This window comes from Tetrao urogallus (genome assembly GCF_951394365.1).
Source record: "Tetrao urogallus genome assembly, chromosome: Z".
Taxonomy (NCBI): domain Eukaryota; kingdom Metazoa; phylum Chordata; class Aves; order Galliformes; family Phasianidae; genus Tetrao; species Tetrao urogallus.
In genome coordinates, this window is record NC_136816.1 from 22,859,359 (window position 1) to 22,877,030 (window position 17,672).

The 17,672-nt window shown below is 38.5% G+C and overlaps 1 protein-coding gene across 2 annotated transcripts in view; it reads left to right on the forward strand.

The window, feature by feature from the left end:
* Positions 1–5,115: 5,115 nt before the first annotated feature.
* Positions 5,116–17,672, forward strand: part of SYK (spleen associated tyrosine kinase) — a gene marked incomplete at both ends in the record, with an annotated part of 33,168 nt that continues 20,611 nt past the window's right edge. For both annotated transcript variants that reach the window (XM_079548737.1, XM_079548738.1), the window contains 4 exons: positions 5,116–5,529; positions 6,063–6,223; positions 15,611–15,749; positions 17,572–17,653. In XM_079548737.1, coding sequence (XP_079404863.1) covers positions 5,116–5,529; positions 6,063–6,223; positions 15,611–15,749; positions 17,572–17,653 — 796 coding nt within the window. The remainder of the gene's footprint in view (positions 5,530–6,062; positions 6,224–15,610; positions 15,750–17,571; positions 17,654–17,672) is intronic.

Consider the following 17,672-nt stretch of genomic DNA (forward strand, 5'->3'; position numbering starts at 1 on the left):
CTTCTTTTTAATAATGACTTCCTTCTGGAAATGATGTTTTTCTTCAGAGGGATATCTTGTTTATCAGTTGCTGCTAAAAAAAAATCCCAAGAAATCTAAACTAAGTCAGGGATTATGCAGATAAAACACGCTGAAAACCTCATCTTTCTGGAAGAAACCAATCTTGTTCTGTTACATTGGTAAAACAAATCCACAATATCAACAGCTCTGTGACCAGGACTGCAGTTCTTTAATTTTTTTTCTTTTTTTTTTTTTTTTTTTAACCTTCTTGTTTTCTTTAAATACTGTTATTGATAAAATGTTCTGGTAGATCTGCTTCTTTTGGTGAGTTTATGAAAAACAACTGATAGTAGCAGATCTTGAAAAAAGATCTTGGAGTCATTTCTAGAGAAAGTTTAGTGACATCTTGACATGTCTTGGTTTTACTTTGCTTTCTTTTTCATAACTGTTCTGCTGTAGCAGTCTCTCTCTGTAGCAGTCTTCCATAAAAATACTGTATTCCATCTGGAAATTTGCTGTGCTGACATCCTTAATGTCACTAAGACTGAACCTGAAAACAGTCAGGCCATTGGTCCTGCATTCCAGTTATTTTTACAGTTCTTGCAAGTAGACTGGTATTTTTGTTTTATGTGTTCTCACTGACTTTCTAAGTTCATTTTAAAGCCCTATCTAGAAGCAGTACTAGCCGCCATGGTATGTAAAAAGGTTTTACGTTTTGCTTTTCTACAGATGCTTTAAATGAGGATCTTCATGTATTAAAGTTAACTCAGCTTGGTTTATCCTGAAATATTCAGAAATAGCTTTTGGCTCCCCAGACAGGCTTTTTTTAACTGCATTCCTGCCCAGGCTTTTCTTGTCAGCACTGGGAAGGGAGAGGTCTCCCTGTACCCCGTTGTGTAGGGCCCGCAGCACCTGGGCAGCCAGACATCAGAGACAGGAGCAGTGGAAGTTGTTGCTTCAGCTCAGCGCCCAGAAATGCTGCACTCCACAGAGCACAAGCTCATGGGCCTGCTTAAACCTGCACAACTTGTGTGTATGGCCATAGAAGCCCTGGACAAAATGCCTGGGACAGCACCTGTGACTGCAAACAGGCTCTGAGGTCATGGGCATCACATTCAATTTCTTGTGAAATCTCAGTGGTCTCAGGGCCAGCTGATAGACGTTGCCCAGCCAGGAAGGCAAGCACTCAAAAAGTGGAAAGCTCGCCTGTTCGGACACTGTTATCTTCTTGGCAACCATGTCATCTTCAGGCCTGTTGAGTGCTCTGCACTGGGAACCTCCTCAGCCCCTGGAGGGCCCTGGTTCACCCCCTGCAAGGGCTGCCAGGATAGGAGGACTCACTCCCGGGAAAGTCAGAGGGAGATCGCTTGAGATGACAGAGTGGAATAAATTGAGTAGCAAAGCATTAGCATTATTGTATGCATTTTGATACACTGGGTAACCACAGTCCTGTGGACAGCAAAAAATATGCAGCTGTGCTTTGTATTTTGATAAAGGAATTTGAAAACAGGTTTTGCCAAAATAATCATCAATTTTTTTTTTTATTTGCAGCTCCATTTCCAGACAGCATCATATTTCAGTCATACATTATCTACACATTTTCAAACAGAATGTGTAGAGTTGCAATCAGACATTCAGCTCAAAAATCTGATTGTGTCTCTCTACGAGATCTTTATAAGCCCTGTGTTACCTGAAGGAAATATCCCTTGCTTCACAGTCGCTCAGTCACGTCACTGCTTCCGGGTGGTATACACGTATGTGAACAGCTTTCACATTTTTCAAGTTTTCAAGGGTGAAGTGCAGGGAGGATAAAATTTCTTCACAGGTCTCTGACACACACCTCAAGAGCTCACAAAGAATGGCAGCCACTGCCATCAAACCAGGCTCATGCATTAGTTTCACAAAAATGAGGTCAAACTAGCTTTATGGTTCTGTTGCTCTCTCTTTTTTTTAACCAAAAAAAATACGTAAGGAGTAAGTTCTGTTGCTTGTATTCATTAGCATACAAGAGTTGTTCCAAAAGTAATGCCTTCTATTTTATTGTGTTGTTAAGCACATTAATGAAGACACTGTCAAAACTGCACACTGACATGTATGGGGCATTAACCTCCTCCATTCCCATGCAACGTATGGCAGGAAAGGTGATGTCGGAGTAAATGGTATTGACACTCAAGTGTGCACCAGGGATAAGTGTGCCGCTGAATTCCTCCATGTAGAAATAATAGCACTCCTTTACATCCATTGCTGCTTGCTGAATGTTTATAGAAACCAAACAGTGAATGTGAGTGTAGAGATGTGGTGGGTGGTTTGTTTCAACAGTGGCAGCAGTGGCACAGGTTCACCTCCTCTGGTGCATATTTTTGCAATCACCACATGTAGGCTTTTGTTCACTGCTGCTGAAAATGTTTTGCTAATGGTGGTGACTGTTTGGGAAAACAGTGTTTTTAGCTGAGAATTTGCTCTATCAAATAGTGTTATTGTGCTCTTTGTACATGTCGTTTCCATGGAAATACATAGGGGACACTACTTTTGGAGTGCCCAAGACAGTACTTCTTTATTCATCTCAGGCAAGCCGATCTGCTGGGCACCCATTTTCTAGAGGAAGAGCTGCCATGCACAAGGCCTGTCTCGCAAATCTGTTTCAGTTCCTAGCCAGTCTTACAGCATGGATGTTTCCTAATGGTAGGAAGAAACATTCTGTGTTTTTGCCTCATCTCAGTGGATAGAAGAAGTAGCTTAGCTCCATTGTCTTTACATTCTCTCTTCAGATATCTTTACACCTTGATGAGATCTGCCCTAAGCCTTCTCTCAGCTGAACAACCCAAGCTCTCTCTGCATCCTACCTATGGGAAGATGCTCCATCCTTTTCCTCATTTTAGAGGTATTCCAATGGACTTTCAACATTATGTCCATCGCTACCTTCTATTGAGGAGCCCAGAACTTCACACAGTACTTCCGCAGGGTGCTTAACAGTGCTGAGAAGAGAAAACAGCTCCCTCCTCAAGCGGCTGGTGGTATTTTTCTTCAGGAGTTCTAGAGTCACTTTGCTGGGTCATGCTTATTTTGTTGTCCACCACAAGTTTAAGGTTATTTTCCTCTGCTTTCCAGGCTGACAGTTCTCAGTGTATATTTGTGTTTGGTACTATTCCTCCCCAGGTGCAAGTCCTTGAATTTTTCCCTGTTCAGATAAGTCAAATTCCTTTCAGCTGTTCAGATAAACCAAACTCCTCTCAGCTCAGCTCTCCACCCTTTTCAGTATCACCGCGAATGGCATCCTCTGTTTTATCTGCTACAGCTTGTGGTTTAGTATTATGTGTGAACTTGTAGCCTCATTGTCCCTCTCATTAATGTAGATGTTGGATAGTACTGGCTCCTGTATGGGTCCTGGAGATACCAGTAAGAACATCCCATTGGGACACGTGTCAGTGATTACAAACCTCTGGCCCTGCAATGAGTTACTGAAATAATGCATTTAATTGAATGGGAGTCCTCTTAATCTTCTGTTGGTGCAAATGTAATTGCTGCTTTAGATGGTATTGTAGAATGGCTGTTTGTGGTGACTGCTGTTCTCTCCCCTCTCTTACCTTACAGGTTTCTTTTGCAATAAATAAACAAAGAGATGTATTGATAGATAATTTAGACTGAGAACATGACTGCCTAAAATGTAGAGATTTAAAAGGCAAAACAGAGGGAAATTTTATCAACAAAAATGCTGAAAATGTTAAATTGAATGTAGAAAGTGATCTTAAGTTAGTAATTTTTGGATGCAAACCACAAGAGTTAATAAATAAGCTGTATACACATCTGTTTTGTAGGACTGTAGTAGTTCTGTAGCTGGTATGTCTCCCTTCTTCAGGAAGGAGAGAAAATCGGAAGATCTGCAAAACATATGGCTCAGTCTTGATTGCACTGTCTATACTTCTCTGCATTGTTTTCTATACTGTGGGATTCTTGTTCAGTTGACTTGTGTGCTCCCCTCACTGCAATTATCTTGTGTACTCAGAGTAGTAAAGGTATTTCTCACCTGTGTCTTGCCCCATGTGCAAGAAATTCTAGATTGGCCACAGTTTGCTAATGATCCATCTATGAACTGAGCAGGCCACAGCCATGCTTGCAGCAAGGCTGCCAGGGAAGATGGCAGCCTGAAGCATCCTGTGACAAAGGGTTCTTTTTTAGGATGCCAACTCCTCAGTTGCAGTGTTGCACCAGGGACCCTCCCTTCTTACAAGGTTTTCCATAAAGTTCTCTCCCCCGCTTTCACATGACTTGGTTGTGCACTTCAGCCAGCTGCAAGCTGAGTGATCTTGACGTATACTTGCATTTTTTTTAATGCTGATTCCATGGACTTCTGCTTCATTTCCCTAAAATCCTGCCATTTATTTTAATTGTGAAGGCTGTACTGCTTCTGCAGCTAGATCCTGCACAGCAACTGAAACAGCAGCTGAGCTTCTCATTCTTTTGTCAGCCTTTATTCAGCCCTTATTCAAAATAATGAAGATGGAAAGACAGAGTAACAGTAATATGAATAAAACTGGTATCTATTTTCTACATGAATGTTCTCCGTTGTTGTACTTTATATACACACATTTTTCTTAGTGTACGTACACTGGAAAAAGAATATCAGATATGCAGTGATCTTGTAAAGACAGAGAAACAGTAGTCTTTTTCTATAGGACAGTACCCCCTAGCTGTCCAGGCAGTGTTAATGTGTCTTAGGGTTTAATAAAAATAAATTTCCCTGATGACAGAGTCAAATATTGAGGTAACTCAAGGGAACACAGGAGACAAGAACAGTACCCCTGTAGGTAGAGATCTGTAGAGACACTGTGCATGTTTTTCAGAATTACATAATTGGAAGAGATTTCTTTAACTGTTAAATTAAGAATAAAAGAATTTAAGCTATCGTCTTCACTACTCTTCAGAGATACTGAACTTCATTCTTTTCTGTATTTTCATTGTCAGTGTTCCTTTGTATTACTATAATATAAGCAATTAGAAATGAAAGCTGTTCAAGGTGACACTATCACATTAATTATTTTTAGTGATACTCATGTTTCCTTTTTTCTTTTCAGGCATTAAACATTAACTGACTACTTGGAAAGAAAAAAAATAATCATGGCTTCCAACATGGCTAGCCCTGCTAACCATCTGCCATACTTCTTTGGAAATATTACACGCGAGGAAGCTGAGGAATATCTGATGCAAGGAGGAATGAGTGATGGACTATACCTGCTTCGCCAAAGCCGGAATTACCTAGGGGGCTTTGCCTTATCCTTGGCCTATGGAAGGAAGGTTCATCATTACACAATTGAGAGGGAGTTGAGTGGGACATATGCTATTGCAGGAGGCAAATCACATGCAAGTCCTGCTGAGCTCATTAACTATCATTCAGAGGAAGCAGATGGCCTTATCTGTCTACTGAGAAGATCTTTCAATCGACCACCAGGCGTTGAGCCCAAAACAGGGCCTTTTGAAGATTTAAAAGAGAACCTCATCAGAGAGTATGTCAAACAAACATGGAATCTGCAGGTAAATCCAGGTGAATTTGCCATAAAGTGGGCTTCAGGCAACCTAAAGCTTCCTCACTAAGGGAGTATAGGGGCAAGCGCTAATCTCTGCTCTATGATAACAGCAGCAGGACCCACCAAGGGAGCTGCATCAGGGGAGGGTCTGGTTGGGTACTGAAAAAAGGCTCTTCACCAGAGGTGATAGGGCACTGGAGCAGGCCCCTGAGAACAGAGGTCATGGCACCAAGCTGCCAAATTTTGAGTAGTGTTTGGACAACACTCAGAGATACAGTTCGACATCTCAGGGTCGTTAAATATGTCTAGCTATGTCAGACTATCTTTTCAGTTGAGATACTGGTGTATTAAGTTACTCATTTCTTTCTCAGAATAAAGGAAAAATCTTTTAATGTCGATGTAGCAACTACTATTTTTCATCACATAAAAGAAATATGTGCATGTTTTAGGTGTCCCAAAAGCAATACAATACAGAGGTTTTATCTGTATATTTTCTACTGCAGAAGACAGTTAGAATGTCCCATTATTTTATCACTCCAGGGTCATGCTCTTGAACAAGCTATCATTAGCCAAAAACCTCAACTGGAGAAACTGATTGCCACTACAGCCCATGAGAAGATGCCTTGGTTCCATGGGAGGATCACTCGGGAGGAGTCAGAGCAGCGTATCCTCATTGGATCAAGAAACAATGGAAAATTTTTGTGAGTGTTTTCCTGCATTGCTGCTGTTTGCCACTAGTGTCATTGCATAGTTCAGTTGAATGAATAGCAAGTGAGAATATGCCCAAAGAGGTGGCTTAGTTGCAGTGAGAGCACCTAGTCCATCATGATAGATACTATATGATGTAACTATTCCTACATTAAGCAAATGTCTCCAAAATTGGGCTTTCACTTATCTAAATTATCTATTATCTATTATGGGAGATGATAATAGGGGGTGTTCATTTGTTTGCAGGTGGATCTGAATTGGCTAGATCAGTGGGTCAATTATCTGATTATTATGGCATTCAACAAGGCTATGTGCTGAGTGCTTTATTTACATCATGATAACCCCATGCAGCATTATAGGAAGAATGGCTGACGAGTTTCCTGGCAGAAAAGGACCTTGGGGTTCTGGTCAACAACTGGCTGTACATGAGCTAGCAATGCGCCTATATGTCCAAGGGCACTGGTATCCTGGCTTGTATCAGAAGCAGGAATTGACCAGGGAATGGATTTTCCCTCTGTCTCCCTCAGCACTGGTGAGACTTTACCTTGAATACAGTGCTCAGTTTTTACAAGCTGCACCAATAGAGGTTTAGATTGCATATCAGAAAGAATTCTTCATGAAAAGGGTGATTAGGCATTGGAACAGGCTGCACAGGGAGCTGATGGCTTTGCCAACCCTGGAGAAATTTAAGAGACATGAGAATGTGGCATGTAGGAGCATGAGTTAGCAATGGATTTTTAAGTGGATAGTTGGTATTGATGACCTTTAAGGTCTTATCCAACAAAAGTGATTCTGTGATTATAATATACGATTCCATATATATATATATATATACATAATTATTGTTATTTCTGTCTTCCTTTTCTGTCTTATTTACTATTAGTAAATAGTTTCTATCTCAAGCTGCAATTTCTACCTCTATTTTTTTTTTTTCCAATTCTCTTTATCCCATAAGAGGAGGGGCGTGAGCAAAAAGCTTTGTTTGATATTAAGCTGCCTGTCAAGTTAAGCCACGAGTACGAAGTGGCTGTGGTGAGTTAACTTTAGCCTACCAAGTTACTCTCACAATCTGCCATGTCAGCTGGATGGGGAGTCAGAAAACAGGAATGAAAAGCTTGTTGGTCAACATGAGAGAGAACTGGGAAATTGTTTACCAGTTCTTGAGAAAACTGATTTATTACCAATTAAAATTTTGATACTGAATTACAAAGGCAAAAACATGTACCACTGTCAGAACACACCCCTCCCATTTTCACAAGCTCATCTTCACTGCTTCGTGCCCAACTCCTCTCCCCATCAGACAGCACAAGGGGTAAGAGTCTGGATTTATAGTCAGTTCCGTAATAGTTTCCTTCTGATGCTCCTTCTCAAACTTCCTGTTGCAGTGCAGGCTCTTGGCAGACTGCAGTTCCTTCTTGATCTTCTCCTCTTAGAGGGCTACACTCTGTGTGCACAGCTGAGGGGCTGAGCAGCACTGTAAGGGTGTCACATTGCTGGCTGTAATGAGCCTTGACCTGCTCAGGGCAGATCTGACCTCCTCCCACTGTGCTCCTCCCACCAGCCTTGCCACCAACAGCCAACACAATGATTTATGGATGACATAAAAATGCCAATAGACAGCCTGTGTTAACCAGTTCTGGTGCCCGTAGCTGTCAGTGTTCTTCTGGTAGTGACTCTGTTTTGTGTCTGTCACTTTTTTTGTTAATGCAGACGCTTTACTGGAGTTGGTGACTTGTTGTAATCTTGTCAGGATCGGAGCCAGTCAAAATTTTCCAGCTAAACAGTCCTTCAGGAGATCCTCATTTCAGAAGTTCTGATGTTTTCACTGTGACATCTTTTGCCATCCTCCCTTCTTTTCCCTGACCCACTCCCCAGCCTCCAAGAAAGAAAAAGGGAAATTGGAGCTCAGAGGCCATGTCTGAGGAAGAACCACTTGGTGGACATTTCATCACCTACCCCTGTAATCTTCTTCAGTATTCATTTAGGTTTGACTTTTCTATAGCTTGTCCAAGATAAAACCTCAGAAGTGAGTATGGGGTGGATGTGCTTCTTCAGTATCAACTGTTTTCGCATTACTGATTTGCCATTATTTTGCCCAGCTCATTGGCAAATTAGGGAGATGGAGCCTTCATATTTTTTTATATGGGTAATTTAAATTTTAAGTCCTGTAAATTTTCCTTTCAGTGTGAGTTAATTCCTGTCGTGTGTTACCTACTAATACTTTGAGTGTATTGACATCTGATTTCTTGAAATATCTCCCATCTTAATCTCTGAGTTTTTTGTACTTCATGATCACTTTCACCCAAGCTTTAGTGCACCTTCATATTTTCGCTTCTTGTCCTGTTTCTTAGGATGATGCCCTAAAAGTCACCTACTCAGCTGTTTTCTCTACACATGATAAGAAAAAAATTGTTAAAAGTTTGTGCAGCCAAAATTTCCTGTTGTCATAGATTCACCTCCTCTGAACACTTCTTTCAGTAGCACTGAAAGGATTGATGAAAGTAGTCAGCACATAGTACATTACCACCAGCACAGCAATGAAATTCCTTCTTTTCATTCCCTTGTTATTTTTCTCATCTCTGTTACTATTTTCTGTCTATAGAAGCAAAATTTTAGCAAATTATTATTGCATCCTATGAATCATGGTATTGATCATATATTAAAACTTGCATCTTTTCCAGTTTACCTCAGGACATATTGTTTTATATGTGGTCAGAGTGCTTCTCTTTGGACAAATAAAGGAAATTAGGTTTCTTAAAAAAAAAAAAAAAAAAAAAAAAAAGATTCCTTAGCTAACATTTCTTAAGAGCAGGTATGTGGTTTGGAATTATGGCATTTTTTTTTTTTAGCAGATCTGACATTTTCGGTCTCCATTGTAGACCTGGTGTCTATTTTTATTATTATTATTTTTTTTATCTTAAGTATTCCTTCAGCTTCAGCTCTAAATAGAGATTATTTTCCAGCACTTTCCTCCTTCCCTTAGAGACAGCCTGGGAGGCATTTCTAATGCTGTTTACAATGAGCTGTGGCGGGCATGGTCACATCTTCCTTGGGACTGATTATGTCAATGGGTATGTGACTTAGGTATCTCTGTTACAACTCAGAAGGCTTCTTTCATGTTGGGGAGACTACTTCCTCAGTGAAAATTTCAGCTTTCAAGTTCTTTTTAGACCATGAGAAACATCTCTAGAACTTATGTTCAGCTTATGTCCTCCTTAGTACAGCAGTATTATACTTATGTATAGTACAGCAGTCTATACTTTTGCATCTGCAGGACAAATGCTATTAGCAAGAACATTACAAGAACATTAATTGTTCTTGTATGAGTTGCCTATGTGGCAGGTTTAGAGCTCAGTAACCGTTTAGCTGCGGTTAACTCCTATGCTTCTAGGGAAAAATCAAGGTGACATCATTCACTACTTCATAATTCAGCAAGAGAAGTAGGCTGTTGGTTATTTGTACTAGAAATCTGTTTTCCATTCTTCTAGCTCTGAGATCAGATCAGAAGACTAGAGACTGATAGGAAATAAAAAAGCGACTGTCTAATTCAGAGACATTTTCTGCAGTTTTGCCTAACATGGGCTTGCTAAGCAGATACAGAGAAATAAACCATTAGTTTGTAAGCTAACTGAACCAGGAGGTGCAAAATTATAGTGAATGCTAGAGAGGTGCATTGTTTTAGATTTCAGGCACAACAATCATAATTTTTCCTTACCAATAACAGTGCATGTTGGAATCTTCTTTACATCTGAGGACTGAACACTGAGAATTTTGCTTGTGAATGTAGCTGCTCGAGGACTTCTTTTTCACACTGATTGAGACACTCAAGCCTAATAGGTGACTGAAGGGTAAAATTTAGAAATATTTACTATCTAAACAGTCACTTGTTAAGCGAGGAACTGGAGGGCAGTCACAGAGAATAAATGGAAACCAGATTTTGAAAAGTTGTGGAATTGATCAAGGCCACAGGTAGGCCTGAAATAATGCTGGCATATTACAAATATTAACTTCTTTATTTTGGAAAAGACAGTAAATTTTAGGAGGCTGTAATACTTCTGTATTTTCTTTTTCAAAGCCTTTTAAAAAGTAATCACATCAGAAATCTCCTGTCTTTTTGTTGCAGCGAAAACCATTGCAGGGATCTCCATGAGACCCCATCTAATCCTTAGACTCATAGCAGTTTCTTGCATCACTACAAGATTATTAAATCCAGATGTCTATACACAATAATTATGGAAATACTTGAAAAGATTTCTAATTGCCTTTCAAAATGCCCTAAATAGCATCATAAATCTATAACTGCCACTCATTCAAGTTGCTGGAAGAGTTCTGAGCTATCTGTGAATATATTGCTAAAGAATTTTCAGAGGTCTTTTTAAAGTTTTTGTCACACCTATTCACAGGAATAACTGCTTCTTTGAGTGCTATAGAGTTTGTTTTCAAATCCAAATACAGAAACCATGACATGACATAAAATTGGAAGATGTGCCCAATTTTTCCAAAAGGAATACTTATGAAAAAGATTGCCATTCCAGCTGCAGAATTTTGAAGAATGGAAAGAAAATATAATGTCCCTTAAATGAGCTGAATAGCAACTCAAAAAAGAGGATTTAAATTAAGTTTCAAACCTCTGTTGGCTTCATAGCATTACTTTTCATGCTGTAGAGGACTCCAGCTCTTGTCAGAATTTTGATAAGCGTTAGTTTTTCATTCGACCTTATCTGGTAGAAAGTATAATTACAGAATATGGTGATCAGCACTGTCTGGGTGATCACAGATAATATTACTGGTTTTAGTGCTATTATTAATAATGTTAGTATTATCAATGTGAGTGCATATGTACATGAACTATTAGAAAAATGAACTAAATTTGGCTAGTAAGTACAGGCTAACAGTATAAGAAATACTAGCTTTCCCTGCAATTACAACTCCAGTAAAGTGTGAGATAGCTTTTGGCACATCTTTGTCATTCGTGGTGAGAACTTCAATTGTACGTGTTCTTGTTTATGTGTTAAGAATCAAAAATTCTGGAGCTGAAGGAAGATAAATAATATTCAGAAATACTGTTAAACATAAAAGCTCATCCTTAAGGAAAATGTGGCTAAGACATTACAGAATTAGCAGATTACCCTCTATAAACCTTTCATATCAGTCCACAGCCATATGTAATTCATATAACGTGTGAAAAGTTTACCATTATTTTAGTGTCATAGAACCATCTTTAATATGTATTTAAACATTCTAAAGCATACAGGACTAGTGTAGATCATGTAAGTGGATCACAGCACTACTCAGAATGGCACCTCATGACCTCTAGGGACCAAGCTGCCTCTAACAAGTCAGAACAGTCAGCACTGTCACCAGCGATTTGAAGTTCTGAAGTGCAGTTATCTGTAAGCAATCACTTCTCTTTTTTCTGAGCAAAAGTCCTGCTCAGACTTTGCAACACTTTGCAACATTTTGCAAGTGTTAGTGATACCTGTAGCTTTTTGTATTTATATTACTCTTAATATCTTCCTCTGGGCATTTGCCACTAAGGGGTGAATGAGCAAGGTGGGCCACTCACCTGACCTTGTAAAGCATTTTTTAAGTGCATCTGCCCTTACTGTGTTTGTATCCATAATTAGAACTGGGCATGGTTACATAAGATAAAATGTGAGCAAAATAGACAATGATGATACAGTCCTGCTTGCCAAATTGTCCCATCATTTTGCAGAAAATCTCAATACTCTTACAAGGAAATAAAATTTTGCATTCCATTTTCAATAACAATAGCCTGTGGCTTGAATTTTGAAGTATGCTGACATCAGAAGGCTGCATGTTGTCCCTGCCTATAGCAGGGGTTTGGAACTAGATGATCCTAGAGGTCCCTTCCAATCCAAACCATTCCATGATTCTATGATTTCTGAAGTGGTTTTTAATGTGTTCTTAGAGAGGGGAGGAAATGTGATTTAATAGAAGACTGCAGTCAGTCCATTTTCACCTTTGTGTGATGCTTTTACAGATTACATATTGTCCTCAGATTTGCAGTGTGTTCAGTGTGGTGCAGATTTTTGAAGTGAAAATGAAGAACAGTGATATGAATAACATTACAAGAAAGATGATCATAAGGACAGGCAAGCAGGGAATGGCTGTGTCTGCATGTTTAGTGGGAAATGTCAGTATCTTTGGCATCAGGGAAGCTGAGAAGGCGAAACAGTACCAAGAAGAAACTTGCTTATGCCCTTGGATATATCAGTGACATTAATTTCATACCATTCCTAAAGCAAGCATTTAGCTAATTGCTTTCCCTTATTATTCTCTTCTAGAATGCTGTCTTTTTTTTTCTATATGGTCAGTGAGACATGTTCAATAGTATTTTTTAATTTTCTTTTTACCCTCAGAGATTCTTTCATTTATAAAGAAAGATCATTTGGCTTTTCACGTGAAAGCAAAAAAATTGAGGCAAAAATTGTTGTGATTGCTTCCCAAGAAAGACATAGACTCCACCAAAAGAAAGGATGTATAGCTATTTACAGAATTTATAATGATATTCTAAATAGTAATTGCTATTTGGATTGCAGACATAAAAGCATAAGAAATACCCAAGCATTGATCTCAGGAAAATTAAAATCAAAGTTATTTTGCATTGCATTGTGTAGCAATTTGAGTTTCTCCATTACTTCTAAAATTCCTGTTTTGAATATGCATCAAAGCAAGCATCAAATGCTTTAATGCTTCTCTTTATTATATCTGTGAATTTGGATTTCCACACATTGAAGTTGTTGTGTTTTCAGGCTTATGTCAGTGTGTGAAAGGGCCGTGTTGTTTATTCCCTCTATGTTATTTCTTTACTCTCTTTATGTTTTTATTCAGATTTATAATTAGCTATGATGGCATGAAGGGGAAGAATGCTTGATATTTCACTGTTGGCTTCCTTCTTTGTAAAAATACTTTAAAAAAAAATGATCTTTTTTTAAAGAAGATTTTTTTATTTCATTTTGTATTTGAGAGTGAAAAATATCATGCTTAACTTCAGAGCACATTAAAACACGTAGTATGGTTTTAATTTTGGATTTTTTTTTCTGAATGTACTTGAACTCTGAATGTGCTCACTTTATATAGAATCAAATTTGCATTTGAGAGAGCCCCCAAAACTGATGTGATGACTGTAAGTAGCTCAGTCAGCATCAAGATAATGTGGAAATACTGATTTTCATTTGAATAGGTTTCAGACTTTCATCTTGAGCAGCTATTTTATTTGATTCAGTTTTTTATGATAAATGTAGTATACTGGATGCTCTATATTGAGCTTCAGTCCTAGATGGCTAGCCTAACCTATGCAGCTGTTATCACAGTCTACAAGACCGTGATAAAACTGTGAAATCTGTCCTATGATAATAAACCGAGGAAGAAAAGTTTTCAGTTTGAACTGTAATGATAAGTTCTGTGGGAGCAGTTTTTGGATAACTAAGTGATGTGATTGCCAAATTCAGACTTGGGAAGTATTTTGTAGTTTAAATCTGTTTTGTTCTTCAGACATGTTTTGAATTGTATGTGTCTTCTTCGCTAGGAGCAGCTCAGAAGAAGACAAAGCAAAAGTCATTCTTCATTTTAGCAGAACCTGTTGTTCTCCACTGGTCAGTAAGCACAGGAAATCAGCATGCTGAGAAAACACCTGCATGTCATGAAAAACCACGATGTGTTTCAAGTTGCTTTGGAAACAGCATGCAAGTTACTTTGGTTTCAGAAAAAAAGAATCTCTACTTCCCTCTACCATTAGCTGGTGTCTTGTTCACATCTTCAGCAACAAAAATCACTCTTCATGAAAAATAGTTGCATTGGTGGTAAAACAGAGTTTTAGCTCAGAGTTGAGAGACTGAGGAACAGAATTTAATGCTTGCTTTTTCTGGATAATAACCGCTGATGTATATAGTGACAAATAAAGTCAGTTTCAGCGTAAAATCTGAGATAGATGTAGTTGAGTGGTCTTCAGTGGTCTTTCCTCTTGCAAAAAACAGGATTTTGTAAATACCCTTCTCAATTCTGTCTGAGGAACACTTTGAAAATCTTGAGCGTCGTTCAAATCTGGGCTCCATTGATACGGGAAATTACTGAGCTGCTCCAGTGTCCCACACTGCCTTAGGAAATCAAGTGGTCAAGCAGGTCACTCCATACCTTGTCAGAACTGATCAGTATAGAATCACAGAATGCCATAAGTTGGGGGAGACCTTAAAGATCGATTATTTTCAAGCCCCCTGCTGTGGGCATCAGTGGGGAGCATGAAGAGGAAAGGAGGCAAACTCAATGGAGAGAGAGAGCACCTTTCTGTGCACACTGAAAATGAGAACGTAGGTGTTGCTGAATCAGGGCTTTTCATAGGAGAAAAAAAATATTCCAGAAAAGTTTCAGCTAACTCTACTGCTGTCTCAGTACTGCTGTCAGCAGCAACTGACCGCATGCAGTTTTAAGTAAAAGCTGCTGTCTGAACTAAAATAATGCTAGGCCAACTGTGATAGAGCTAGTAGCAAATTCTTTCTTACTCTGGATGCAGTCACTAGCAGACATCTTGTTTCAGTGTGAACTAGCCCTGAGTATACAATTGTTCAGCACAGTAAAGGCATCTCAGATCTTCTGAAAGCAGGATATCATCCTGGATACATATGAATTTTAGGGAATTATTTTGTATTATATGCAGTTATTTCTCCCTAGTGGAATTTAGACATGATCTGTAAAAAAATACTGTGTGAACTTTCACATGAATTCTTTGTGAAATCAGAAACAAAGCATTATTGTCTTTCTGGAAATTATAATTAATGATTACAGAAATGTACAATTTTCAGTTACAGAAGCTTATTACAGAAAAAATAAATCCCATTATATATATTCCTCCTTACCTTCTTCTAGTATTTTGCCTTCTACCCTTGCAGTCATCTGTTAATTTCAAAAGATAATCTTATTTTAATAAATACACATATCTATTGTTTTTAATATTTTTTTGGGATGGGATTGAAGTATAGCTTCTTACACAAAATGGATTTCCATGGGCTTTGTAGGCCTTAATGCAAGAGCTTTTTAAGTGCTTCCTAGCTCAGAGAGCACAGTGTACACTGCACAGTGTTCTGTAGCTGCCTAGCACAGAGCTCCACATCATGGATTTTCTGTTGTCATATGATGACTTTTAAGAGAAAAAAGAGAAGCATTACAGAAGTCTATCTGAAAACAAATGACACTAAGAAATGAATGAATGGTTTAACAAAATGTCTTCTGAAATTGCTGTGCAGGCTTTGCTGTTTTATAATTCAAAAGCTTAAAGGAAAAGGTGAATTTAAAAAGCATCTTCAACTCAACTCCTCATTGATAGTAAAGAGTAACCCTAAAATTCTCTCTTAATCCTACAGAATCCGAGAAAGGGACAGCAATGGTTCCTATGCCCTGTGTCTGCTGAATGATGGAAAAGTACTGCATTATCGTATTGACAGAGATAAGACAGGAAAGCTCTCCATACCAGATGGAAAAAGATTTGACACCCTCTGGCAGGTCTGTTAAATTTGAATCACTTGACTGTCTGTCATCACGTTGCAGTTTTACCCAGTTAGGCAGTCTCATTTACTTTGCTGTGCTTCAGCTGTCTTTAGCTAAATAGCAGCATGTTAAAGCAGTTTATTTGTCCTCCTTACTACTTTTGTGGTCTTCCTACACAAATAAAATGTTCATTAGTGGAGAAAGCTAAGTAAATGTAAAGATTTCAATCATTTTTAAATGGTGATGCTGCAGCTTCACTGAGTTTTAAACTGCTGTAATCATTATTCAGTTAACTGGACATTCTCTAGAACGGAAGACTAATTTAATTTGTAAGAGACATACTGTATACAATAACAGTTATGCCAGGTACAGTGTTTTGCTTATGTCCTTTGTAATAATGTAAGCAGAATTTTAAGAAACACATGGGATGATTTGGCATGCTGTACACATAATGCACTATTTAACTTTGAAATTCCCTACTTTTTAGACTGAACAAACGTAGTTTGTAATCATTACCACAACAAGATGTCTGAATTCTATTAAAATAAAACAGTTGAGAACTGGATAGTTAACTATGCCATAGTTGATAATAAAACTGGAGAAATAATTGGATAGGTTGAAGAAGCTAAAGGAAGTAAAAGCCTTGAAGAGTTCTGTATCCTTTCTTAAAACTTTAGTTAAAAAAAAGTGAGTCATAAATTTAAAAAACAAGTTTTTACCTGTGCGTATTAACTTCTAGCATTTCTTGTAAATATCCTGCATATCTGTTGAGTTATTGGAAATTTTAAGCAGCTTGCCTAATGTTCAAGTTTTTTGAACATCTCTATTTTTTTCATGTGCAGACCCCCTCCTTCCTACCCAAATGCACTAGTGCCAAAATAGGAGTCATGTTCCTGTGATGTAATGATGAAAAGCATGGATAGGATAATACAGGAACACAAAAGTCCACAGCTACTGGGGCTATATATATATGTTAACTGTTTACATACCATTATAAGCCTGAGGCCAAAGAGAGCATCTTTCAAACAAAAAATCTACAAAAAAAACCCACCACCACAAAAAAAAAAAAAAAAAAAAAAAAAGAGATGAAACTCAGATGTTTAAAAATAAGTAATTTATTTGGAGCTTAGAAATTGATGTTAATATAGCCAGGTGGAGAATATAGCATCTCACAAATCCAGTTCTTGGATTGGGTTCCAGATTCAGCCACAAAATCCCTTCAGAAATACACCCGTCTGCTAGAGAAAAGTAAAGATGGTCTAAAGATACCCACAGAAAGGTTCTGGATGTGAAGATGATAAAGGGCCTGGAGCACCTCTGTTATGAGGAAAGGCTGAGTGACGTGGATCTGTTCAGGCTTTTCAGGAGGAAAAAAAGACTGAAAGGGGATCTGATCAATGTCTATAAATATCTAAGGTGCAGGAGGCAAAGAGTTGAGACTCTTTTCAGCGGAGTGTGGAGATAGGACAAGGGGAAATGGCCACAACTGAAGCATAGGACATTCAGCACAAAAAAAAAAAGAACTTCACAGTGAGGGTGATGGAGCACTGGAACAGACTGCCCAGGGGGGTTGTGGAGTTTGAAGATGTTCAAGACCCACCTGGATGCCTACCTGTGCAACCTGCTGTAGGGAGCCTGCTTTGGCAGGGGTGTTGGAATCTCAAGGTCCCTTCCAGCTCCTACAATTCTGTGATTCTGTGATCATTTGGTGTAACAAATATGGATTATTGCACATAAGCACATGATTAGGAGACAGTCAATTACACCTCTCTTACCTTTTGTTATCTCCCTCTTTCTTCTTTCTCTCTTATTTTTTTTTTTTCTCTCATTCTGGTAGTTAGTTGAGCATTATTCATACAAACCGGATGGATTATTAAGGGTTCTGTCCATTCCCTGTCCACGACATGGCTCAGAAAGTGGTAAGTTGTTTCTATTGCT